We start from the raw sequence: 27,076 nt of genomic DNA, 5'->3' as shown, positions 1-27,076 counted from the left end.
ATGGGATTTCTCAGGCAAGAATATGGAGTGGGTTGCCATTTCCTCCTCCAGAGGATCTTCCCCGCTCAGGGATGGAACCCAAGTTTCTTGCAGCTTCTGTATTGGTAGGTGGGTTCTTTACCACTCGCGCCACAGTTCGAACCTGGGTCTCCTGCATTGCAGGCAGATTCTTTAACATCTGAGCCACCAGGGAATGTTGTCTTAAGATTAAAACAACATTAAGAGGAGCTGATTCTTTTGTTGGTTCTCTGCTGTCATAGACTTTGGGGTGATAAAAGTTCTCCTGGGCTGAGCAAGAAGCAATGTTGTGGTCCCCCAGCTGTTTTTTTGAAGTCCACCCAAAAATGCACTAGCGGGTGGATAGAGGGATGGATGGATGCATGGGCAGATGTGTTATAAAGCAAGAGAGCAAAACACAAATGGTAGAGTCTGGTGGTGGGTATATAGACACTCACTGTAAATTTGGCTTTTGTTTTAAGATGTTGGAGGAACTCATCTGATTCCTCCTCACAGTCCACAGACCCTGCGTGACCTGCCCCCACCCACTTCCTGCACTCACCTCCTCCCACTCTCTCCCCTTGCTCACTCTGCTCCAGCCACAAAGGCATCCTCACTGGTCCTCCCCTGCTCAGTGTTGCTCAGTCCTGCCTCAGGGCCTTTGCACCTGCCACTCTGGAAAGTCCCTCCCAGCCCCCCTCCCACCACCACAACCCACTTCTGCACATACCCAAGCCTTTCTTATCTCTAGGTCTCAGCTCAGACGGTGTTTCCTTAGCAACCTTCCATGATAAATCACGTCACCCTGTTTCTACCAGGCCCCATCACGATGTGTTGTCTCATTTATATATGAATCTGTTTACTTGTGGGCTGGCTGCCTCCCCCTCCTGGGCTGTGAGCTTCATGGGGACAGGAATGTGTCTGCTTTGTTCCCTGCTGTGACTCCAACATCCAGCCTCAGGCTCTGGCATGTATAAGCCACTCAGAGAACATCTCATGGATGGATGGGTGGATCAATGAATGGACGAGTGGGTGGATGGGTGGGTGGATGAACAGATGATAGATGAACTGATGGATGGGTAGATGGCTGGACACATAGATGTAAAGGTGGGCAGGCACGTGGCTGGCTGGCTGAACAGATGAATAGGTGGGTGGAGGGATGGATGGATGAGTAGATGGACAGTGAGTGGGTGGGTGGATGAACAGACAGGTAGATAGACAGATGGGTATGGATGTGTGGACGGGTGGATGGATGGATGGGATGATGGACACGTAGATGGGTGGATGGACAGGTAGATGGGTGGATGGATAGGTGAATGGATGGATGGATGGATGAACTCGTACATGTACAGGTGGGCAAGCAAATGATATGGCTGGATGGATGAATAGTTGACTAGGTGGACTGAACAGATGAGTAGATGGATGGGTGGTCTGATGGATGGATGGACAGACGAATGAGCAGACTTTGCAAGTGGGGACCAGTATGGGGGTTGGGGCACTTGTTTTAAATCTCAGGAACCAGAGAAGCTATTTGGGCTCCTCGGGACAGCTGGGCCCCATAGCAGCTCCCCAGCAGCTCTTGGTGGAAAGCTGGCCTGCCTTGACCATTGTTCCATTATCTGGCAGCAAGTTCGGTCAGACTGCAGGCACTCTTGCCCAGCCACGGCTGGGAGAAAGTGAGTGAGACAGCTGACATTCATCCCTCAAGGAGAGTCCATGCGTGGAAGGATGGCCAGGGAGGGAATTGTGGATTCCTTAAATCCTTCATCTTTGGGCTGCTTCAGAGGAACCTCCCCGCAATGACAGAAAACCTTCCTGGCTGCTCGAGAACTCAAAGTCATCACCCTAATCAGCCCCTCCCTTCTGGCTGCCCTTCTCATGTCTCTAAAGTACAGAGTAATAACTACCATCATGAGCTACATTTAAGGGTCCGTAGTCACCAGGCTAAGCACTTTGTGCGCCTTATGAAGCTGGGCTGCGAGGTGGGTATTGCTGTCCCAGTTTTACAAATGAGCTTGAGATTCAGAGAGGTCAGGTCGTTTGCCTGAGGACACGCAGCCCAAGTCTATCCTTCACGTTGGCTCTAATAAGCTCCAGGTTGCCAAGGGCTAGGGGGAAGAGGGCAGGTTGCCCAGTCCTCCCACTCAACGTGTCCTGTGTGCCAAGCTGTCCATTCACTGGACCCTGTGTCCACAGGATGTGGTCCAGCCTGAACGACTGGCTGTGGGACGAGAGGTTCTGGCTACCCCCCAACATCTCATGGGCTCAGCTGGAGGACCGCGATGGCCTGGTCTTCCCCCACCCCCGGGATACACTGATGGCTGTGCCCCTGGCACTGGCCCTGGTGGTCGTTCGCTTCACCTTCGAGAGGTAAGTGACTGCGCCGCCCGCCTTGCGCTCTCCCATCTGCAAGATCACATCATCGCGTGTGCCCGGAGGGAGCCTGGCTTTGAGTCACAGTGCTCTCCTGGCTCCATCCTGCCCCCCACCCCAGCTGCCGCCACCCATATTCTGAGGGTCTCCGAGGCCTGGGACATTGGCTGCAGGTTTCTGGGAGTGCCAGCATCTCGGGGGGGGGAAAAGTGGAGACCATGGGGGGTGATGCTCTTGCTTTGCTGACCTGGGATGGGTCTGCAGAGGCCGGTCAGTAAGTGAAGGAACTCCCACCCACTCCCTCGTCCTTCCTTCCTGTATGGGTGCCTCTCTTCCCTCCCCGACCCCACCCTTCCCTCCTCGTTCCTTCCAATGCCTTCCCTTTGATCTCCTTTGTAGCCAAAGGAAGGGCTAGGGTACTCCAGCCCCCACTTTGGGACCCTCCGCCACTCAGCTCCTGCAGCCGGGCCCCTGGCCCCTGAGTGTATGCTGAACGCACCCATGGGTTTTCAGTTATTTCTCACGCGATGCAGACACTGCCCCAGACTGCAGTTCTTCTTTCCCTGGCCGTCCGTCTCCTGGGTCCCTTCCCTCCATCCCACGCTCTTCTACCTGACTTATGCTGTGGTCACAGCTCCCACATCTACCTGGCCCCCACGGCCCACCCCCAACAAGGCTTGCCCCTCCTCAAAGTTTCCCACTCGGTGCCTAGGCGCCCCTCCCGCTCCCCTTCCTCCACAGCTCACATGTGATTTCAAATTCCACACCTTTTATTAAAAATATTTATGATCTTCGCTGCAGGATGTGGTATCTTTAGTTCCAGCATGCAGGACCTTTTAGCTGTGGCATGTGGGATCTAGTCCCCTGACCAGGGGTTGAACCTGGGCCCCCTGCATTGGGAGCATGGAGTCTCAGCCACTGGACTGACAGGGCAGTCCCAGGTCCCTAGCCTTCTTTGCAACCCCCTGACCTTTCTACACCTTGCCTGTCCCACTCACGAGGAGCTTCCTGGAGTCAGGGTTCCTGGGACATAGGCTGGACATGGGGAACCCAGGGCCCATTCATTGGCATTATATTTACCAGACACTCTTTGAGCTTTTACTCTGCCAACCCCTGCTCTGAACAGTTTGCCTGTCTTAACTCAGTCCTCATGGCCACCCGGTGAAGTGGTACTGTTATTATCCCCATTTTACAGAAGATGAAATGGAGGCACAGAGAGGTCAAGTGACTTGCCTGGGGTCACACAGCAGGTTGGTCATCTAGGATCAAGGCTTTGCCTGAGGGATTCTGGGAGGCCCAATTCAGCCAGGCCTTGAAGGCTGGGTCTGTTTTCTCACCTATTTAGCCAATGGCTCCAGTTGAGATGGGCATCCCAAAAATATCCCTTGCTTTTCTAAAGAGTAATGGGGTTGAAAATAGCTTTTCCGGGGTCAAACACAGGCAGAGGTTATTCCCATTAAGGGAAAGTGAATCCTGGGCCTGCCTTTCACTTGCTGTGTCACCTGGGGTGGATCTCTGGCCTTTCTGAGCCTCAGTTTGCCTATCAGGACAATGGGGACAGTAATAATAGGGTTAAGTGAGCCAGCACACAAGGGGGACTTAGACACATGCTTGGCAGATGGTAAGTTTTCGATAAATGGCAGTTGTGGGACCTCCCTAGGGGTCCAATGCTTAGGAGTCCACGGTTCAGCTGCAGAGGGCCGGGGTTCCATCCCCTGATGGGGAACTAGGATCCAGTGTGACCTGAGGCATAGCCGAAAGAAAGAAACAAAACATGGCAGTCATGTCCCATTCCTCCCTCCTCCCTCCCTGCCCCCAGCATGAGTGAGTCTGGAATGAGTCCCTTGCTGCGCTGCCCTGAACCTCAGTTTCCCCCAATGAAACGTGGTATTGATAGGGTGGACATGCAGCTTGGTCCTGGCCCTGGTCTTGGAGGCCCCCTTGTGGGCACTGTGGTGATTGCCTCACCAGGGTCCCAGCTCCTCCAAATGTCCACAAAGGAGGAGGGGATACAGGGAGAGAGGAGGAGCAGACCTGCTCCTGCCTATAGGGGGCCCCCAGCCGGGTTGGGGGGCAGATCAGAGCTCAGGCAGTGAGGGGATGCTCATCCCTGCTTTGGGATGGAGTGAAGGTGCCTGCTGTTCAGCCACTAAGTCATATCTAACTGCCACCCCATGGACTGCGGCACACCAGGCTTCCCTGTCCTTCACTATGTCCCAGAGTTTGCTCAAACTCATGTCCATTGAGTCGATGATGCCATCCATCCATCTCATCCTCTGCATCCCCCTTCTTCTGCCTTCAATCTTTCCCAGCATCAGGGTCTTTTCCACTGATTCAGCTCTTCACATCAGGTGGCCAAACTATTGGAGCTTCAGCTTCAGCATCAGTCCTTTCAGTGAATATTCAGGATTGAATTCCTTTAGGATTGACTGGTTTGATCTCCTTGCTGTCCACGGGACTCTCAAGAGTCCCCCAGCACTACAATTCCAAAGCATCAATTCTTCGGTGCTCAGCCTTCTTTATAGTCCAACTCTCACATCTAGAGGTGCCTGAGTACCACCAAAGTTGATCATCTCACATCCTGAAGACCAATCCAACTCCCTTTTCTTTTTTTTTCAATTTTTGGCTGTACTCTGAGGTATGTAAGACCTTAGTACCTGTACCAGAGATTGATCCTGTGCCCCACCATTGGAAGGTGGCCTCCTAACCACTGGACCACCAAGGAAGCCCGCCAGCTGTCTTTCTTAGGTTGTGCCTGTTGCAACAGCCAGGCTACCCCCTGCAGGCTCCCAAACTGTGGCCTGGCCCCAGTGACCCCTGTTTCCCCACCTGGACTGACAGGCTTTGTCTCCCCTGCACCCAGATTCGTCGGCCTGCCCCTGAGCCGGTGGCTGGGCGTGCGGAACCAGATCAGGAGGCCAGCAAAGCCCAATGCCATGCTGGAGAAGCACTTCCTAATGATAGGGCGGAAACCCACGGAGGTGAGATCCCCAACCCTCTCCTCCATCCCCTTTCGGCCTGCTTGGGTGCCCCGAGGGTAGCTCTGAAGGCGGGGGGAGAAAACCCCCACCCCCAACCCCTTGAATCCCAAGGCCCGTCAGCCTGTGAGCAGGACTGGGTTTTGGTTTTTCTTCTTCCTTTTGGCTGCGCTGCTTCTTTTGTTGCTATGCACAGGCTTTCTCTACTTGTGGTGAGTGGCGGGAGGGCTGCTCTCTAGCTGCAGCCTCTCATTGTTTTGGCTTCTCTTGTTGCATGGAGCACGGGCTTTGGGGCGCTCGGGCTTTTGGCACCTGGGTCTGGTGGCCCTGAGGCATGTGGAATCTTCCTGGACCGGGGATTGAACCTGCGTTCCCTGTATTGGCGTTCAGATTTTTTAACTGTTAGACCACCAGGGAAGTCCCAGGGCTGGGTTTTTATCAGGCCTGTTTAGGGTGCTCCACCCTATGGATTTCCCCATGGCTCAGCAGTAACAAATCCACCTGCCAATGCAGGAGACTTGGGTTCAATCCCTGGGTTTGGGAAGATTCCTCTGGAGGAAGAAATGGCAACCCATTCTAGTATTCCTGCCTAGAGAATCCCAAAAGAGTCGGACGTGACTGAAGCGACTGAGTATACACATCACCCTATGAAACCCCCTAGTCCCCTGTAACGTAGGTAAAGCACCCCCACAGGTGAGGTTTAGGACCACGGCGGGGAGCGGGTATGCAGAGCTGGGTCCTGGCTGTCCTGGGACAGTGGCGGGAGGCCGCTTCTGTGACCCTGGCCCCCATCACCCGCTCTCCAGCCCCAGATGAACCTCCTGGCCATGCAGTGTGGCCTCACGCTGCGGCAGACTCAGTGCTGGTTCCGGAGACGCCGGAACCAGGACCGGCCCTGCCTGACCAAGAAGTTCTGTGAGGCCAGGTAAGCCCAGGGTGGGGCTGGTGAGGGGGTGTCTGGGGGTGCTGTGAGGGGGGTCTGCTCCTTTGGCAGCTGCTTTATGGGCTCCCTCCCCGCCTGCAGCTGGAGGTTTGCCTTCTATCTGTGCTCCTTCATCAGTGGAACCATGGTTCTTTATCACGTGAGTGTACCTGATGGCTTACCTGCCGTGTATCCCACAAGCGCCTGCTATGTGCTGGGCCCAGATTGGATTGGGGAGGGGTGTGTGGGGTTTGGGCAGAGGGGGAAATGTGCAAAGGCACAGAGAGGGCGGAAGGAACGTGGCAAGGTTATGGTGAATGTTCACTTGATGGGTGGCCTGTTGAGGACCTACTGTGTGTCAGGGCTGGGGATTCTGAATAATAAGCCTCTGATGTACAGTGAGAGGGCCTTCCAGGTGGCGCCAGTGGTAAAGAACCTACTTGCCAATGCAGGAGACATAAGAGATGCGGGTTCAATCCCTGGGTCGGGAAGATCCCCTGGAGGAAGGCATGGCAACCCAGTCCAGTATTACAGTCCATAGGGTCACAAAGGGCTGGACACAACTGAAGTGCCTTAGCGCACACACACTCATCCCCACACCCTACAGCGAGAGCAGAGCTGTAGTTGGCAGCAAACAGCCAGCCTGAGTGAGAGCAGCTGAGAGCCAGGGAGCCCGGGAGGAGGACCCGTGCCTGGGGTGGGAGTTCTGGGTGCTAGCCTTTGGAGACCCTCAGACTCCCCCCGTCCCTGCAGGAGTCGTGGCTGTGGACGCCGGTCACATGCTGGGAAAATTACCCACATCAGGTGAGTGCCAGGCAGGTGTTTGGAGGCTGGTGGGAAGATCAGCATGGTCAGAGTTCCTGTGGTCACAGGCAGGAGAGCCAAAGCTGGACATGCTACCATCATTCCCCTCTGAGTCCCACTCTATTTTTTGGCTCCCTTGTGGAATGGAGAGGGGCCAGGAGTCAGGACACTCAAAGCAGGAAACCACAAAACCACTACCCTTGGTTACCTCTGCGGACAGGGAGCTCATGCCTTCCACACTCATTGGGATTCATGTGTGGTGGGTTTGAGCAAATGGGGAGGGCCTTGCCCCATACCCCATGCCCTCTGGGCGCCTCCACTCCCCACAGCTAACCTTGCACCCCTGCCACAGCCCCTGAAGCCAGGCCTGTACCACTGGTACCTCTTGGAGCTGAGTTTCTACATCTCTCTGCTGATGACACTGCCCTTTGACACCAAGCGCAAGGTGAGGCCAGGCCAAGACTCTGGCTGAGGAAGTGATGCCCTGGGATGATTATGACCCAGTTCCAGGTGGGGAGGGGTGGCCTTATCCCACACCCCAAGAACCTTGGCGCCTCAGGGAGGTGGCATGGTATCCATCCTCCAAGCAAACCCCCTGGGAGGACCTGCTCCAGCCACCCAGCGTCATCCCGGCTGTGACCCTCCCTCTCACACAGGACTTCACGGAGCAGGTGATTCATCACTTCGTGACCATCATCCTGATCAGCTTCTCCTACAGCTTGAACCTGCTGCGCATCGGCTCTCTGGTGCTGCTGCTACACGACTCCTCTGATTACCTGCTGGAGGTGGGCTGGGCCCAGCCTGACTCCTTCCGGCTTCCACCCCCCCACCCCCACCCCACCCTCCCAGGTGCCCCTGGGGTTGAGGCCCCACTCCCTGTCACCCCCTATCTGCAGGGAGCTGAGGCACCACTCCCTGTCAGTCTTCAGAGAGATGACACCCCCACCCCTGTCACCCCTGCAGATCACACTTTACCTGTCTAGGCAGTTCCTAGAGATAAGACCCTGCCCCAACTCACCTGACCCAGCCCCATGGCCCTTTTTCCCTGGGAAGAGGCCCTGCCATTTCTTGGCCCTGCCCTTCCCACGTCTATTTCTCTCTGCTGCTCTCCCCAGGCCAGTAAATTGTTCAACTACACACACTGGCGGCGCCTGTGCGACACTCTGTTCATCATCTTCTCGCTGGTTTTCTTCTACACTCGCCTCGTGCTCTTCCCCACCCGGTGAGTCAGCCCTTCCGCTGTGGGGGGTCGGGGGGTGAAGGATCAGGGGAGAGGTGGCTGAGATATGGGTCTGCCTCACCGTCGGTTTTTGGGTTCCCCAATCCAGGGAACTGGGGCTGCTGGCTGGGAGGCTTCTAGGAGGAGGCAGGGAAAGGGGTTTCCAACACAGGGCACAGCCTAAGCAAAGGCCCAGAGGTAGGCAGAGCACTGGGCTTAGTCATCATCAGCCCTGGGTGCCTGGAACATGGACTGGGAGACCGCATCGGGTCCCTGTTTGGTCAAGTCTTTGCCTGGGAATTTGCTGAGCCTCCCACCTCCCTCTTTCACGCCAGCAGAGGGGACAGCGGGAAGGTCCTGTGGAGCTGACACTGGTGGATGGAGAAGTGTGATAGGCAAACAAGTGGGCTTCAGAATATGTGTGGCAGTGATTGTGCTAAAGAGAAGAAAAGTCAGGAAGGGCACAGGAACTGTGTGTTGAGTTGGAATTGAGGTGGTTGGAGAAGGCCTCACTGACAGCATTCTAGAGGCAGGACCGTGTCCAGCATGTTAGAAGAACAGATAGAAGACCCCTGTGGCGAAAGCAGAAGGAGAGAGAGGGAGGAAGTGAAGGTGGAGAACGGCGGGACGGAGTATGCAGGGCTTTGGGGAGAAGTGGGCCTTTATCCCAAGTCACGTGGGGGCCCTGAGTAGAGGACTGGAGGGACCCCATATGAGTTCTCACAGGCTCACTCTGGTGGCTGCAGGGGGAATAGCTGGTAGGAGGCTGGGGATGAAGCTGGGGGCCGGGGCCCACATGATGGCACTGGTCCAGGTAGCCAGTGATGGGGCAGGACCAGGGCAGGTGAGAGAAGTGTGTGGGCTCAAGGAGATGACTCAAGGGTTATGAGATGGGAATGGGGTCAGGGTTGCTGCTTGAGGAACAGGAGCTTAGCTGTGACTGTGCTGGGTTTAAGGGGCTGGCAACACCCGTGGACACTAGCCTGGGGTCCTGGGGAGAGGGCTAAATGTTCGGTGTTTTCATCCATGAGACTGGATGGGGTCACCGGAGACCAGGTGTTGACAGAGAGGCCCAGTTCTGGGGTTGCGGGTCAGGGGAGCCTGCAGAGGAGATGGAGAGGAAGCAGCCATGAAGTGGGGACCTGGGAGTGCGGGTCCCTAAAGGTTCAAGGGGAAAGAGGAGGTGGGGGGCCAGCCAGGTGCCTGCTCTCTGATCAAGGCAGGTCACTGATGACCCTACAGCTGATCTGGGTGGGAAATGACGGGGACCTGAGAAGGTGTGAAAGGACCACCCAGGAGAGCTACTGGGACACTAAGCTCCCCATAGGGGTTCACAGTTATGGCTAGCCAGTTGGCCAGCTTGTGCATTCTATGAATTTAATATAATCGGGTGAGGGGATTACTAAACTGCCCAACTGAAGAGCACAGGCATTACTCTTTGGTGGGAGGAGAGTAATGGGGAGCCATAGAAGGTTCTAGAGCAAGGAGGGTCATGCAAGTTAGAGATTCCCAGGACTGGGGGCTACAGCAGCCAGTAAAGCCCTGCCTCTCCCTCCCGCCCACCCACCACAGGATCCTCTATACCACTTACTTCGAGTCCACTGTCAACTTGGGCACCTTCTTCGGCTACTACTTCTTGAACATACTTCTGATGATTCTGCAGCTGCTGCATGTGTTCTGGTCTTGCCTCATCCTTCGCATGATCTACAGTTTCATAAAGAAAGGCCAGGTAGGGAGTCTGGTGGTTAAGACTCCATGCTGTCCATGCAGGGGGCTCAGGTTCAGTCCCTGGTCGGGGGAACTAAGATCCCCTGGGCGGTGCTCGAGGCCAAAAAAAAAAAAAAAAAAAAAATTAGCAAATAAATTTAAAAAGGAAAGAAAGACCAGATAGGGCTGGGGTAGTTGGCTAGCGGCATGCCTCCCTGGGGCCCCAGCCAAGCCAGTCCCCTGCCTCCTCCTCTTCCCCAGATGGAGAAGGATGTTCGCAGTGACGTGGAGGAGTTAGACTCCAGCGATGGGGAGGCAGCTGAGGAGTGTCCTCAGATGAAGAATGGGGCGGCAAAGCGGCCCGGAGCAGCCCCCACTGACGGCCCTCGGAGCCGGGCAGCCGGTCGCATGGCCAACGGGCACACACCAGCCACGTAGACAGCCAGAGGACTGGCCGCGAGGGGGGCTGCCCCAGCGCCGGGGGCAGCTCTGATTTGTGGGGCGGCTGGACTGCGGGATCTCGGCAGACTTTGTGGAGACAAGGGAGGGCCCCAGGTGGGGCTGATGATCAGTCTCCAGCCCCTTCCTTCAACCCACCCTCCCACCTTCTCCGAGCAACCAACAGAGCTGAGCAACCAACAGGACTGGCGAAAGGGAGTCGGGGCTGCAGATGGCTACAAGGACACTGCAGCCCGCCAGCGCCACCTGCAGGCTGCAGCCTGAACTGTGAAGAGCCCCGGACCGAAAGGGGTCCAATAAACCTTGACCGGAACCAGCTTCTCTGCCTGAGGGCTTGTGTCCTGCTTACAGCTCCTACTCCATCCCCAGAGGCTCCAAGGCAGCCAGGACTTGGGTGCCCCACCAACAGGACCCTCAAAGCCATCCCAAGACACATGCTTACCCCTTGGGGACCCAGAGAGCAGGCAGTGCGTATTGACCCCCTTGAGCGAGTCCCCAACTCCCAGCTAGCGCCTGAGCCAAGACGTCTCCTCCCACAGCAGGGCAGCCCTGCGTTAGCTATTCACAGACCCTGAGTACAGATGAGCAGGTACTGAGCTCAGACAGGCAGAGTCCTTTGCCCAAGGCCACACAGGTCCAAGCAGATGGGCAGAGGGGAGACTCACACCTGTCCTGCAGTTACCTCTCAAGGCCATCTTCAAGGTCCCCAGGACCCCCCTGAAGACAGTGAAATAGTGGTGGGGTGCTCCCACCACTCCCAAGGGTCCACCTGGGGGAATTTAGCATCTCCTTACAAGCTGTGCAGAAGGGTACCCCCACCCTGGTGCTCTAGAAACCACAGCCACAAGGTTCCACGCAGGACCGGAAAGGGCTGCGTTCCAGAAACATCAGAGACAGGACGGGGTTGGAGAAGAGAAAGGGTAGGGACACCAATCTTGTGCTTTTCAGCAAAGAGGAGAGGATGGGAGTAGGGAGAGACGGCAAAGAGGAGAAAGGTTCCTGCTCTGTGTCCACTGAGAGACAAGGACCGAGGGAGAAGAAGGCAGAGAAAAGAGATTCATGTGATCCAGCAACCCCAATCCTGGGCATATATCCAGGCAAAACTAATTCAAAAGATCCATGCGCCCCTGTTTATAGCAGCACTGTTTACAATAGCCAAGACATGGAAGCAACCTAAGCGTCCATCCACAGATAAATGGATAGAAATAAGCATATACACACAATGGAATATCACCCATAAAAAAGAATGAGATAATGCCATTTGTGGCAACATGGATAGACCTAGAGCTTATCTAGATAGACCTAAAGTACAAAAGTGAAAGTGTTAGTCACTCAGTCATGTCTGACTCTTTGCAACTCCATGCACTATAGCCCGCCAGGCTCCCCTGTTCTCGGAATTCTCCAGGCAAGAATACTGGAGTGGGTAGCCATTCCCTTCTCTAGGGGATCTTCCTGACCCAGGGATCAGCTTGGGTCTCCTGCATTGCAGGCAGATTCTTTACTGTCTGAGTCATTTATATGTTGAATCTAAAATATGACACAAATGAACTTATATTCATGAAACAAATAGACTCAAGGGGGCAGCTCAGTCCAGTCGCTCAGTCGTGTCCGACTCTCTGCGACCCCATGAACCGCAGCACGCCAGGCCTCCCTGTCCATCACCAGCTCCTGGAGTCCACTCAGACTCGTGTCCATCGAGTCCGTGATGCCATCCAGCCATCTCATCCTCTGTCATCCCCTCCTTCTCCTGCCCCCAATCCCTCCCAGCATCAGAGTCTTTTCCAGTGAGTCAGCTCTTCACATGAGGTGGCCAAAGTACTGGAGTTGCAGCTTCAGCATCATTCCTTCCAAAGAAATCCCAGGGCTGATCTCCTTTAGAATGGACTGGTTGGATCTCCTTGCAGTCCAAGGGACTCTCAAGAGTCTTCTCCAACACCACAATTCAAAAGCATCAATTCTTCGGCGCTCAGCTTTCTTCACAGTCCAACTCTCGCATCCATACATGACCACAGGAAAAACCATAGCAGGGGAGGGACATATTGGGAGTTTGGGATTGGTAGATGTCAACCACTATATAGAGGATGGATCAACAGTAAGGTCTTACTGTATAGCACAGGGAACTATATTTAATGTCCTGTGATAAACCATGATGGAAAAGAATATGAAAAAGAATATACATATCTGAATTACCTTACTATACAACAGAAATTAACACAACTTTGTAAATCAACTATACATCAATAAAGTAAAAAAAAAAAAAAAGTACTCTTGCCTGGAAAATCCCATGGATGGAGGAGCCTGGTAGGCTGCAGTCCATGGGGTCGCTAAGAGTCAGACACGACTGAGTGACTTCACTTTCTCTTTTCACCTTCATGCATTGGAGAAGGAAATGGCAACCCACTCCAGTGTTCTTGCCTGGAGAATCCCGGGGACGGAGAAGAGCCTGGTGGGCTGCCATCTATGGGGTCGCACAGAGTTGGACACGACTGAAGTGACTTAGCAGCAGCAGCAGCAGGTGTTCAAGATGCCAGAAAGAGGGACTGAAAAGACGAGAAGGGAAAACAGTAAGAACAGCTGAAATGGCATGGGAAGGAACAAACGGAAAGAGAAGGGACGGTGTGGGAGGGAGAAGAAAAGGAGGCGTTGGAGAGAACAGAGGGAAGAGGAGGGAGAGCAGACTAGGAGCTTGGTGGATGCAGAATAATGAGCAGGAACAGAATAACGAGCTGTGAAGGGTTGGCGCACAGAAATGTGAAGCGGGAAATGTGACGAGAAAGAATCAGATCCTGAGGGGAGAGGGATGAAAAGATGCGCAGTGGTCCACACGGGAGAGCTGTGACAGACAAAAAGATGCTCAGGCTCCCTTGATCTGAGTAAAGCGCAAATTAAACCGACGATGAATGCCGGTTCTCCTTGCTGTCCCAGCAAGAACACAGTGACAGCACCCTCTGTGGATGAGATTTGCAGGGAAAAAGGATAGACCTGGACCACGCCCCACCCCACCCCCGCACACGTGCTCAGGCACACACCACACACACACACACACACACACACACACACACACACACCCCTGGGGGTTTCGGCAATAAACAGAAGGGTAGATGCCTTACTTCTTTATCCCTATAGATACATCCAGTTTTTCCTAGTACAGCTACAGCTCAGTCAGAAAAGGACAACTGACCTCAAAACAGAAGCAAAAACCACAATGGGCATTTACAGAAGAGATGTTGCTGTTGTTTAGTTGTTTAGCTGTGCCCAGCTCTTTGCAACCCCATGGACTGTAGCCCGAGAGGCTCCTCTGTCCATGGGATTTCCCAGGCAAGAATACTGGAGTGGGTTTCATTCCTTACAACCAATAAGCGTATGAAGACATACTCAAATCCCAGTGTCAATCAAGGGAGCACAAAGCAAGACGCCGAGATACAATTTCAGACCCATTCAGTTGTCAAAAATAAATTGGCCAAAGCAAGTGTAGGAGAAGATGGGAATCAATAACCTCACATAGACGGCTTTCTCTGGTGGTCTAGTGGTTAAGAATCTTCCTGCCAATGCCAGGGGCATGGGTTTGATCCCTGGTCCAGGAAAGATCACATACGCTGCAGGGCAACTAAGCCCATGCACCACAGTTCCTGAGCTGGAGTGCCTAGAGCCATGGCAATGAGAAGCCCAGGCCCCTCAGTGAAGAGTAGCCCCTGCTCAATACAACTAGAGAAAGTCCACGTGTAGCGGCAAAGACCCAGTGCAGCCAAAAAAAAATTTTAATTAATTTTTTAAAATTAAAAAACTTTAAAATAACCTCACATGGGGGTTATAAATTGGTGCAACCAATCAGGATCTATAAAGTTCAGAAACAACTCAAACAAAATGATGTATGGTTTAGGCATGAACATCTATTAGTAGAATTATTTCTGTAATAAACAGAAGATAAACAAAAAATTCAGAAAATTCATGTTACTTTTGATCTTGGGAGGCAGGGGGATGGGATTCAGGTAGATTTAAATTACTAGCACTGTTGTAGCTTTTGAAGTTGTGGGGTGTACAGACACCTATTCTATTATTAATAAATACAACTTAAACAGGACGTGCAAAAAGACAACCAGCAAGATGGGAGAAAATATTCACAAATCTTATATCTGAAAAAAGTCTCAGTTCAGTTCAGTTCAGTCACTCAGTTGTGTCTGACTCTTTGTGACCCCATGAACCACAGCATGCCAGGCCTCCCTGTCCATCACCAACTCCTAGAGTCCACACAAATGCATGTCCATTGAGTCAGTAATGCCATCCAACCGTCTCATCCTCTGTCGTCCCCTTCTCCTCCTGCCTTCAATCTTTCCCAGCATCAGGGTCTTTTCCAATGAGTCAGCTCTTTGCATCAGGTGGCCAAACTATTGGAGTTTCAGCTTCAACATCAGTCCTTCCAATGAACACCCAAGACGGATCTCCTTTAGAATGGTCTGGTTGGATCTCCTTACAGTCCAAGGGACTCTCAAGAGTCTTCTCCAACACCACAGTTCAAAAGCATCAATTATTCGACGCTCAGCTTTCTTTCGGAGAAGGCAATGGCACCCCACTCCAATACTCTTGCCTGGAAAATCCCATGGACGGAGAAGCCTGGTAGGCTACAGTCCATGGGCTTGTTAAGAGTTATACATGACTGAGCAGCTTCACTTTCACTTTTCACTTTCATGCATTGGAGAAGGAAATGGCAACCCACTCCAGTGTTTTTGCCTGGAGAATCCCAGGGACGGAGAAGAGCCTGGTGGGCTGCCATCTATGGGGTCGCACAGAGTCGGACACGACTGAAGTGACTTAGCAGCAGAAGCAGCTTTCTTTATAGTCCAACTCTCACATCCATACATGACCACTGGAAAAACCATGGCTTTGACTAGACGGACCTTTGTTGGCAAAGTAATGTCTCTGCTTTTTAATGTGCTGTCTAGGTTAGTCATAACTTTCCTTCCAAGGAGTAAGTGTCTTTTAATTTCATGGCTGCAATCACCATCTGCAGTGATTTTGGAGCCCAGAAAAATAAAGTCAGCCACTGTTTCCCCATCTATTTCCCATGAAGTGATGGGACCGGATGCCATGATCTTAGTTTTCTGAATGTTGAGCTTTAAGCCAACATTTTACTCTCCTCTTTCACTTTCATCAAGAGGCTTTTTAGTTCCTCTTCACTTTCTGCTATAAGGGTGGTGTCATCTTCATATCTGAGGTTATTGAGATTTCTCCCGGCAATCTTGAGTCCAGCTTGTGTTTCTTCCAGCCCAGCATTTCTCATGATGTACTCTGCATAGAAGTTGAAATAAGCAGGATGACAATATACAGCCTTGACGTACTCCTTTCCCAATTTGGAACCAGCCTGTTGTTCCACGTCGAGTTCTAACTGTTGCTTCCTGACCTGCATACAGATTTCTCAAGAGGCAGGTCAGGTGGTCTGGTATTCCCATCCCTTTAAGTATTTTCCACAGTTTGTTGTGATCCATACAGTCAAAGGCTTTGGCATAGTCAATAAAGCAGAAATAGATGTTTTTCTGGAACTCTCTTGCTTTTTTGATGATCCAGCGGATGTTGGCAATTTGATCTCTGGTTCCTCTGCCTTTTTCTGAAACCAGCTTGAACATCTGGAAGTTCACAGTTCACATATTGCTGAAGCCTGGCTTGGAGAATTTTAATTATCACTTTACTAGCATGTGAGATGAATGCAATTGTGTGGTAGCTTGAGCATTCTTTGGCATTGCCTTTCTTTGGGATTGGAATGAAAACTGACCTTTTCCAGTCCTGTGCCCACTGCTGAGTTTTCCAAATTTGTTGGAATATTGAGTGCAACACTTTCACAGCATCATCTTTCAGGATTTGAAATAGCTCAACTGGAATTCCATCATCTCCACTAGCTTTGTTCATAGTGATGCTTCCAAAGGCCCACTTGACTTCACATTCCAGGATGTCTGGCTCTAGGTGAGTGATCACCATTGTGATTATCTGGGTCATGAAGATCTTTTTTGTACAGTTCTTCTGTGTATTTTTGCCACAGAGTCTAGTAGATAGCATACATAAAGAACACTTACAAGTCAACAACAACAAAACACTTTCTAGATGAGCAAAGGACTTCAGTTGACTTTCCTCTTGGAGCCGATTGTCATTTCCTGCGCCAGGGGATCTTCCCTGCCCAGGGACCAAACCCGCCTCTCCTGCGCCTTCTGCATTGGCAGGAGGATTCTTTACTGCTGAGCCACCAGAGAAGTCCAACTGATACAACAGTATTATCCAAACTACAGACCATCAGAGTTTTCCAGGTGTCCCACTCAAATGCTGGATAGGATGCAACCCAGGGTCACATGATGCACTTAGTTATCCTTTGTCTCATCAATTATCTTTTTCAATTTCATCTAATCTGGAAGAATTCCTCAGGCTCTATGTCTTGAGTAACTTTGCGTCCTGATCAGCAGAAGTCCACTGTCTTTGGACACTTTGGACACTCTTATCATGTCCTAAGTGAATACTTGATGTCCCAAATGCGGGACTCGGTCAGGCCTCCTGTGTCCCAGGAGAGGCTGTAGCTCATCAGTGGAAGGCAAGGCTGTGTGAAGCCTGCTGGGTGGACCTGAGGTCTCTGAGAGCCTCCAATGAAACCTCAAAGCCCTTAGACCAGTAAGAGGAATTCAAGGACATCCAAGGGGAAACTGAGGAATGGGAGCAGAGTTGCAGCTGCAGGAACAAAGGGGAAGGACCAGCCTGGACTCCCCCAGGGCCAGCTGGCGGACAGGGATCCAGGGCTTCTCACAGACCCAGACACCCCCTGTGCCCTGGCAAGGAATCCTGCTTCTAGTGCTGCCTCTGCCTCCAGCCAGCGCTCCTTCCTGAGCCTCTGGCCTTCCCCTTTCTCTCGGACATGCAGACACCACCAGTTCCTTCAGCCTGACCCACCTCAACGCAGGCAGTGAGCACCTCTGCTTCCTGAAAGGGGATGGTAGAATTCCAGCCTCCCTCCCAGGGAGCAACAGACTAGGGCATGGGGTCTTTTCTCTGTTCACCGACCTCTGATATGATACAGCACTCCTGGGTCTTGCCTGACCTGAAGGTGTCCTGCCCGTCTGGTGCCCCATGCCCCTGGCCCACTAGTCCCTCAGGAGGAGTTAGGAATCCTGGTGGTTTTCGGTCACTGCTGCTTGCACCCTGCAGCTGCTCATGTTCGTTCCGCCGTGTGTATTCCCATGGGCCCTGTGGGCTTGTGCATATTATCACGTGTGTGTTGTGTGCTTTCCCCACAGAGGATGTTTTATTCTACAGAGAATGTTTGTGTGCATCTTTATAGGGGGCCTATATGGAGGGCCCACAAGTCTTCTCCAAGGTGCTGAAAGTTCACCATTCAAGATCCACATCCACTCAGCCTCCCAACTGAGTTACTCCTCCAGGAAGACTTCTCGGATTGCCCCCACCTCCTCTTCAACTCGGGGGGATGCGACATCCACTGCCTATGCCTTCAAGCCCCCAGCCTCCCTCCCCTGCACTTGGCCCTGCAAAGCCTTGGCATCACCTGGGGAGACCCTAGATTCACAATTCAGGACTGAGAGCCCATCAGCTTGACCAGGACCTCCTAACTGGACAACAAACACCTTGGCAGGAAGGGAGGCTGCACTCAGCCAGAGAGGTGACCTGGCACGAGATTAGGAAGGGCACAACAGAGAAAACCCAATGACACAAGAAAATAAGGAACTAACACAGATTAAAGAAATCAACAAAACAGAGGGCAAAGGAACAAAACACGGCAAGAATACAAATTCTGACTCTTTGGGAACATTAATAAGATAACCCCCCGAAGAGAGCGAACAAGAAGGAAATGGGGAGAGTTTTTAAAATACATCTGGGAAGACTAAGAATAATTATGTATCAAAAAGACAAGAGATAACAAATGCTGGTGAGGAAGTAGAGCAAAAGGGAACCAGAGTGCGCTGGCGGTGGGAAGTAATCGACGCAGCCACAATGGGAAACATGCAGAGACCTCCCTCAAATTAAAAACACAGTACCATTTGTTGTCGTTCAGTCACTCAGTTGTGTCTGACTCTTTGTGACCCCATGGACCGCAGCACCCCAGGCCTCCCTGTCCATCACCATCTCCTGAAGTTTGCCCAAGTTCATGTCCGTTGCATTGGTGATGCAATGCACGTCCAGCCGTCTCATCCTCTGACACCCTCTTCTTCTTCCCTCAATCTTTTCCAGCATCAGGGACTTTTCTGATGAATCGGCTGTTCTTATCAGGTGGCCAAAATACAATCACCATCTGATCTGGCAACTCCACTTATGGGTTTTTATCTGAAGGAAACAAAATCACTGTCTTAAAAAGATAAACGCACCGCCCCCCATTTTCACAGCAACAGTATTTACAATAGCCAAGACATGGAAACAATCTTCAGTGTCCACTGACAGATGAACAGATAAAGAAGATGTGATGTATATACAGTGGAATGTTATTCAGGCACAAAAAGGAAATCCTGCCATTTGCAACCACATGGATGGATCTCAAAGACATTATGCTAAATGAAATAAGTCAGAGAGAGAAAGACAAATATTGTATGATCTCACTTACATGTGGAATCTTAAAAAGAAAAAAAAACCAAGCTCATAGATTCAAAAGAACGGATTGGTAGGTACCAGAGGCAGGGGAGGAAATGGGACAGGAAAATGGAGGAAGGCAATTTTTAAAACCTATACAAACTGTGCGCTGATAAATTTAAAAATCAAGATGAAATGAATTTATTTATGGGGAGATACAAAATGCAAAAATTGCATCATGAAGAATCAGAACACTTGACTAGACCCATAAATGTCAATGAACTTGGAATAATGGTAGAAAACAGAAACCTACCTCTCCTTAAAGCACAAAACCTAGAGGATTTTACAGTCAAGTTTTATCCCCATTACAAGTAGCACATAATTCCCATCTTATTCAAACTGATACCAAGATTTTTTTAAAAAAGAAAAAAGTAGGGTGCAGGACTTCCCTGGTGGTCCAGTGGATAAGAATCTACCTGGCAATTCAGGGGAGATGGGTTCGATCCCTGTCCAGGAAGTTCCCACATGCCATGGAGCAACACAGCCCAGGCACCACAACCACTGAGCCAGTGCTCCAGAGTCCATGCTCCGCAACAAGAGAAGACACCGCAAACAGGAGCCCATGAACCGCAACTAGAGAGTACGCCTCGCTCAACCGCGACTAGAGAGTACCCCTCGCTCAACACAGCTAGGGGAGGCTTGTGCGGCAACAAAGACCCAGCCCAGCCTAAATAAATTAAAAAATATTTTAAAGTAGAGGTAGGGTAGAATACCCAACTTCTTTTAAGAGGGTGATAAAGACTACAAACCATAACCAAATAGAGCTACAGCATGGCCAAACCTCGAAAACCCAGTATGCCAAGTGAAAGAAGCCAGACTTAAAAGGTTACATATTGTATAATTCTGTTAATATGAGACATCCCGAATAGGTAAATCTACAGAGACAGAAAGCAAATTGGTGGTTACTAGGGGGAGGGGAGGAGAAGGAATGGGCATCTGTTTAATGAGCACAGGGTTTCCTTTTGGGACGATGGAAATGTTTTGGAACTAGACAGAGGTGATGGTTGCTCAACATTGAGAGTGGCCTAAATTAGTCCCTGAATTGTTTGCTTTCAAAAGGTTGATTTTCTTCTTGTGAATTTCACCTCAATGAAGAGAGATAAGAATATGGAGCAAGGCAGGAAAATTCACACCGGTTTTCAATGATGTCCATAGAAGCAAAAATCTTAGATAAAATACTACCCACAGATATGGAAGCAACCTAAATGTCCATTGACAGATAAATCGGTAAAAAAAAGATGTGATACATATAAATTATAAATACAATAGAATATTACTGAGTTATTAAAAAAAAAGAATGAAATAATGCCATTTGTGGCAATGTCGATAGACCTAGGGATTATCACACTAAGCAAAGTAAATCAGAAAGAGAAAGCCAAATATCACATAATATCATTTATATGTGGAATCTAAAATAAAAAATGATACAAATGAACTTATTTACAAAACAGAAACAGACTTCACAGACACAGAAAACAAATTTATGGTTACCAAAGAAGAAAAGGAGGGAGAAAGGATAAATTAGGAATTTGGGATTAACATATATACATATATAAAATAGGTAACCAGCAAGGACCTATTGTATAGCAAAGGGAAATGTACTCAATATCTTGTAATTGCATGCACGCATGCTCAGTGACTCAGTCTTGTCCAACTCTTTGCAATCCCATGGACTGTAGCCCTCCAGGCTCCTCTGTCCATGGGATTCCCCAGGCAAGAATACTGGAGTGGGCTTCCACTTCCTCCTCCAGGGAAATCCCTATCCAGGGATTGAACCAGCGTTTCCTGCAGCTCCTGCACTGGCAGGAAGGTTTTTGACCACTAAGCCAAAAGAATCTGAAAAAAAAAAAAAAAAAATCAAAAAGAATCACTTTGCTGTACCCTTGAAACTAGCACAAAATTGTAAATCAACTATACTTCAATAAAAACGTTTTAAAAATACTGCTACTCAAATCTCACAGTGTGGGGAGGAAAATCACTTCATGGCCAAGGACAACTTGGCCAGAAGAACATGGAGGAGTCAGCCTCAGAAATCCAAGGCTGATTGATCTGTGTCGGCAAATGGACTTGCTTCTAACATAGATGCTTATTTTTGCCCCAGCACCACTCGTGTGTTCCAGGATCTGGGGACCTGAGAGGGTTAGGACTGGTGCAGGAAGCGGGGGTGGGGTTGGGGTGGGGGCGGTGCCAGGTCAACATCTTAGCAAGCCTGAAGACAGAGCCTTAACAAGAGCAGAAAGGAGCTTACGATCAATGCCAGTAGAGTTTAAAAGTTGAATTTTTAACTGTTACATTTCAAATAGGCATCAAGAAATATAGGAACTCTTCTTTTTAAAAAATTAAGAAGGCTTCTCTGGTGGTTAAGACTGTGGTTAAGACTCTGTGCTTCCACTGTAAGGGGCAGATAAAATAAATAAATATAAATAAAAATTAAATAAATTATAAATAAAATAAAGTGATTCAGAAATTCTGACATATGCTACAACATGGATGAACCCTGAGGACATTATGCTGAATGAAAGAACCAGTCACCAAAGGATAAACACTGTATGCCTCCATTAATGTGAGGTCCCCTGCTGCTACTACTGCTAAGTTGCTTCAGACAGCAGCCCACCAGGCTCCCCAGTCCCTGGGATTCTCCAGGCAAGAACACTGGAGTGGGTTGCCATTTCCTTCTCCAGGGTAGGTCCCCAGAGTAGTCAAATTCATAGAGACAGAAAGTTAGAACAATGGTTACCAGGGGCTGGGGAGTTAGTGTTTAATGAGCACAGAGTTTCAGTCTGCAAGATGAAAGGAATTCTGGAGATGGATGGTGGTGATGCTTGCAGAAGATGAATGTACTCAGTGCCACTGAACTGTGCCCTTAAACTGGTTAAAACGGTAAATTTCGTGTTATGTATAATTTACAATGAAAAAATACAAAGGTGAAAAACAAAACAAAACAGAAAAAAATAAGAAAAAGAACTTTTAATAAAGATAAAATAAAAACCGAAAGGTGAAGGTCGCTTGATGGAAAACAGTGAGGAAGGATGCAGGCAAAGGCGAATGAATAAACGGCGGGCGGGGTAGAAGCGAAAAATAAGCACGTGGGCAAAAGGAAATTCGTGGCTGGATGGACGTCAGTGGCACGCAGAGAGCGCCACCTACTGGTGACTTCCTGTGTTCGTCAAGGGGCTGAAAAAGCAAGCTTAGAATGTCCTGCCATTTCCTCCTTATACCAACATTATTCCCCACCACTCGCCGCGCCGTTTACCAACCATTGTGGCAGAACAGACAGCATCACGAGAAAACAAAAACCAGTAGGAAAAAAAATTTCTATCGCCGCCACCTCCCGCCCCACCAACCTGCCGACCTGCATCCAGAACCATGCACCAGCCCATCTCCCCTTCCTGCTTCTATGAGGAAACAATTTGCCCTGATCCAGCAAATCCAGGCCACCTCCACCAGCTCCCACCCGACTGTTTAACGAGTCACCCCAACAGTCCTCCTTCTCCATTAGATTATTCCCGCCAACAAAACAAGTATGCTGATTCATTTTTCACCTTTTTGTTTTATTACTGAGATGAAACTGACATAATGTAGAATTAACCATTTAAAATAAACGTCAGGGGCTTTCTTTGTGGCTCAGTGGTAAAGAATTCACCTGCCAATGCAGGAGACACAGGTTCGATCCTTGGTCTGGGACGATCCCACATACCTCAGAGCAGCTAAGCCCGCACACCACAACTACTGAGCCTGTGCCCTAGAGCCCGGGAGCCACAACTTTCGAGCCCACATGCTGTAACTGCTGGAGCCCACGCGCCCTAGAGCTGGTGCTCTGCAACAAGAGGAGCCATCAAAATGAGAGGCCAGTGCACCACAAAGATGCCCCTGCGCACCACAACTAGAGGAAATCCACGCAGCAACAGAGACCCAGCACGTCCAAAAAATACGAACTGTTAAAAATAAGATAAACTTCAGTGCATTTAGTATATTCATAAAACCGCGCAACTGTCACCAACGTAGAGTTCCAAACATGTTCATAGTGCAAACAAGCACATGAAAAGGTGCTCCACATGTATCATCAGGGAATTGCAAGTTAAGACAACAAGAAACCAGTACACACCTATGAGAAATGGCCCAGATCCAGAAAACAGACAACACCAATTGTTGGTGAGGGATTGGAGCAACAGGAACTCTGGCTCATTGCTGGTGGAATGCAAAATGGTCCAGTCACTCTGGAAAGCAATTTGGCTATTTCTTACAAAACTAAACATACTCTTACCATATGATCCAGCAACAGCACTCCTTGGTACTTACCCAGAGCAGCTGAAAACTGCTCACAGTTTGGGCACACAAAAACCTGCACACAGCTGTTTATAGAAGCCTAATTCATAATTACCAAGAGTTGGACACAACCAAGACATCTTTCAGCAGGTGAGTGGATAAACTGTAGTACATCCAAACAATAAAATGTTACTCCGAGCTGAAAAGAAATGAGCGACGAGGCCATGAAAAGACATGGAGGAAACTTAAATGCATGTGACTAAGTGAAAGGAGCCGATCTGAAAAGGCTACATGCTGCCTGATTCGATCTCTATGGCACTTTGAGGAAAGGCAAGACTATGGAGACAGTAACAAGATGAGTGGTTTCCAGGAATCAGAGGGCAGGGAGAGGTGAATACGTGGAGCACAGAGGATTTTTAGGGCAGTGAAAATACTCTGTATGCTGTAACGGTGGAGACACATCATCATTGTTGTTGTTGTTTAGTCACTAAGTTGTGTCTTTGCCACCCATGGACTGCAGCACGCCAGGCTTCCCTGTCCTTCACCATTTCCCAGAGTTTGCTCAAAATCATGTCCATTGAGTCAGTGATGCCATCCAACCATCTCATCCTCTGTCACCGCCTTCTCCTCCTGCCCTCAGTCTTTCCCAGTATCAGTGTCTTTTCCGACGAGTCAGCTCTTCACATCAGGTGGCCAAAGTATTGGAGCTTCAGCTTCAGCATCAGACCTTCCAGTGAATATTCAGGGTTGATTTCCTTTAGGAGTGATTGCTTTCATCTCCTTGCAGTCCAAGGGACTCACAAGAGTCTTTTCCAGCACCACAGTTCGAAAGTGTCAATCCTTTGGTGCTCAGCCTTCTTTATGGTTCAACTCTTACACCCATACATGACCACTGGAAATACCATAGCTTTGACTATATGGACCTATGTTGTTATACATTCGTCCAAACCCATAGAGTGTACAGAACCAAGAATGAACTAGAAGGCAAACTACAGATTTGGGGTGATAATGACATGTCACTGTAGGTTTATGGATTGTAAGAAAGGTACCACTCTGGTAGTCATAATGGGGGAGGCCATGCCTGTGTGGGGGCTTGGAATATAGGGGAAGTATCTGTAGCTACCTTCCTCATTTTCCTGTGAACCTAAAACTGATCTAAATACAAAGTTGTTCAAATATTTTTCATCACCGCTTATTTATTTTCAAGTTGTATATATTTATTTTTTGGCTGTGGCGGGTCTTCTTTGCTGCACGAGGGTTTTCTCTAGTTGTCTCAAGCAGGGGCTACTCTTCGTTGCGGTGCAAGGGCTTCTTCCTGAGGTGGCTTGCTGCTGCGAAGCACAGGCTGTAGGCTCACAGGCTTCAGTAGTTGCAGCAACCGGACTCAGGAGTTGTGGCACACAGGCTTTTTTGCTCCGTAGCATGTGGGATCTTCCCAGACCAGTGACTGAACTGGTGTCCTTTGCCTTGTGAAGCAGACTCTTAACCCACTGAACCACGAGGGAATCCCACCACTTATTTAGTAAGCAGCTGTTTCCCCTTACCTGCTCTCCACCAGCCCCTGGCAACCGCTGATCCAGTCTCTGTGAATTTCTCTATTCTGGACATGTCACAGGCTAAATGAACTCATGCACCCTGACTTTTGGCCTCTAGTTTCTTTTGCTCTGTGTTTGTGTTCAAGGTTCCGTCACATTGTAGCATGTGTCAGAATTGCCTTTGTTGTCGTGACCGGATAGTATTCCGTTCTGGTCAGACCACATTCTATATGGCCATTCATCCATGACGGGATACATGGATTGTTCCCATGTTTTAAGTGATGTGAATGACGTTGCTAGGAACAAGCAGGTACACGTATTTGCCTGAATAGCTGTTTTCAGTTACTTGGGATACATTCCTAGGAGTGGAGTTTCTGGTGATGTGGTAATTCTGTTTAACTTTGGAGAAAGCGCCAACTCTCTTCCCCAGCGGCTGCAGCACTTTACACTGCCACCAGCAACTTACCCGGGTTCCAATTTTGCGGTAACCCCCACCATCACTTGTCTTCTGTTTTTGCTCCCCTCCCCCAATTAGAGCCGGTCTCCGGGGCATCTTCCACTTTAAGGCAAAAAAAAAAAAAAAAAGCCTCTGCCCTAGTCTCAGCCTCTGCCCTAGTCTCAGCCTCTGCCCTAGTCTCAGCCTCCACTCTGCCCCACCCAAGAAAAACTGTAGAAAAAGTCCCCCACACACCCTTTCTCCTCCCTACTTTATCTTCAACCTGTGGAACTGCTTTTGCCTTCATCACCAATGACCTCCCCGGTGTTGAACCCCAGGTCTCCCCCTCTCCCTGTTTTACAGGAAGCGTCGCAGCCTGGGCCCCGATGGTGCTTTTTTATTTGATTCACTCCGTCCTGAACTCTCCGGGTTTCCTTCTCATCCCTATGGTCGCTCCTCCTTTCCTGATTCTTCCTCACCCCCAGAAACCGCTAGTTATGGGGACACTCCCTCCTCCTCTCCAATCCAGGGACACCCACTGAGACAACTGAACTTCTCTCTCCAACCCACAGTCCGAGTGCCTTCCTGATCTCTCCACGTGGTGGCCCCGCAGGTCCAGAGCTCTACTCCCAGTGGCCCCCTCCCTCCTCCCCGCCTCCCCCCTCTTCCTTCCCAGCATGGCGGGCTCCATCCTTCCGCAGTTCACCCCAGGTACCTCGGAGGCGCTCTTGCTTCCTCTTTCTCACGGCCACAGGAGATCGACTTTCCTGTAGAGAATCCGACCACTTCTCACCACCTGCACGGCCCTACTCTGCACCAGCGCCATGATGCCCTTCCTGGACCACTATGACCGCCTCCAGACTCCCACTTGAGTGCCCATCCACCATAACAGTGTCCCCCTCTCCACTCTCAGCAGAAACATCCTCCCCACTTTTAGGGGGTCTTTTTCCTTTATTGCTGTATCCTGCACACCTAGAACAGTGCCTAATACCTAGTATAATACCATTCAGCTGTCTTTTTTTTTTCTGGACTTGGCTTTTGGGATCTTAGTTCCCCAACCAAGAATCCTACTCCAGCCCCTGCAGTGGAAGCATGGAGTCCTCACCAGTGGACCACCAGGAAAGTCCCCAACAAAGATCTTTTTTTTTTTTTTTTCATTGCATCAGTCTTAGTTGCAGCAAGAAGGCTCTTAATTCTGGAGCAGGGGCTCTAGAGTGCCTAGGCTTAGGGGATGGGGGAAGGAATGACCCCAAATGGGGAGGGAGTTTCCCTTTTGGGAGATAAAAATGTTTTGCAGCTAGATAGAGTTGAGGGTCACACAACACTGCAAGTGTACTAAATGCATGGTAGACTTAGTCACTAAGCTATGTCTGACTCTTTGTGACCCTATGGACTGTAGCCCACCAGGTTCCTCTGTCTATGGAATTTTCCAGGCAATAACAGCGGAGTGGGTTGCCATTTCCTTCTCCAGGGGATCTTCCCGACCCAGGGTTCGAACCTGGGTCTCCTGAATTGACAGACGGATTCTTTTATCGCTGAGCCACCAGAGAAGCCCAGATTTTAAAATAGCTAATGGCTAATTTAACACTATGTGAGTTTCCCTCAACGAAAGAGCGAAATGGTGAGAGCTGGATAGATATATACAGACACACACACACACACACCCTGGACCCCCCTATCTTCAGCACTGCAGCCCCCACCCCACTCCATCCCTTCACTTCTCAGGCCCATCAGAATTCCCCAAGCGCCAGGACCCAGGCCCACTGACCA

General features: G+C 50.1%; 1 protein-coding gene across 4 annotated transcripts in view; it reads left to right on the top strand.

Annotated features, from left to right (window-relative positions):
- The window catches only part of CERS4 (ceramide synthase 4), a 33,571-nt gene extending 22,794 nt beyond the window's left edge, over positions 1–10,777 (top strand). For 3 of the 4 annotated variants that reach the window (XM_018050985.1, XM_018050986.1, XM_013965206.2), the window contains 10 exons: positions 2,194–2,367; positions 5,234–5,351; positions 6,155–6,273; positions 6,373–6,430; positions 7,024–7,074; positions 7,427–7,519; positions 7,731–7,859; positions 8,190–8,296; positions 9,866–10,022; positions 10,262–10,777. In XM_018050985.1, the coding sequence (XP_017906474.1) occupies positions 2,195–2,367; positions 5,234–5,351; positions 6,155–6,273; positions 6,373–6,430; positions 7,024–7,074; positions 7,427–7,519; positions 7,731–7,859; positions 8,190–8,296; positions 9,866–10,022; positions 10,262–10,438 (1,182 nt within the window). In that variant the 5' untranslated portion in view covers position 2,194 and the 3' untranslated portion in view covers positions 10,439–10,777. The remainder of the gene's footprint in view (positions 1–2,193; positions 2,368–5,233; positions 5,352–6,154; positions 6,274–6,372; positions 6,431–7,023; positions 7,075–7,426; positions 7,520–7,730; positions 7,860–8,189; positions 8,297–9,865; positions 10,023–10,261) is intronic. The other variant, XM_013965209.2, reaches the window with a different exon arrangement.

Source organism: Capra hircus, chromosome 7 (genome assembly GCF_001704415.2).
Source record: "Capra hircus breed San Clemente chromosome 7, ASM170441v1, whole genome shotgun sequence".
NCBI classification, from domain to species: Eukaryota; Metazoa; Chordata; class Mammalia; order Artiodactyla; family Bovidae; genus Capra; species Capra hircus.
Note: the sequence above shows the minus strand (reverse complement) of the source record. Positions and strands in the feature narration are given on the sequence as shown.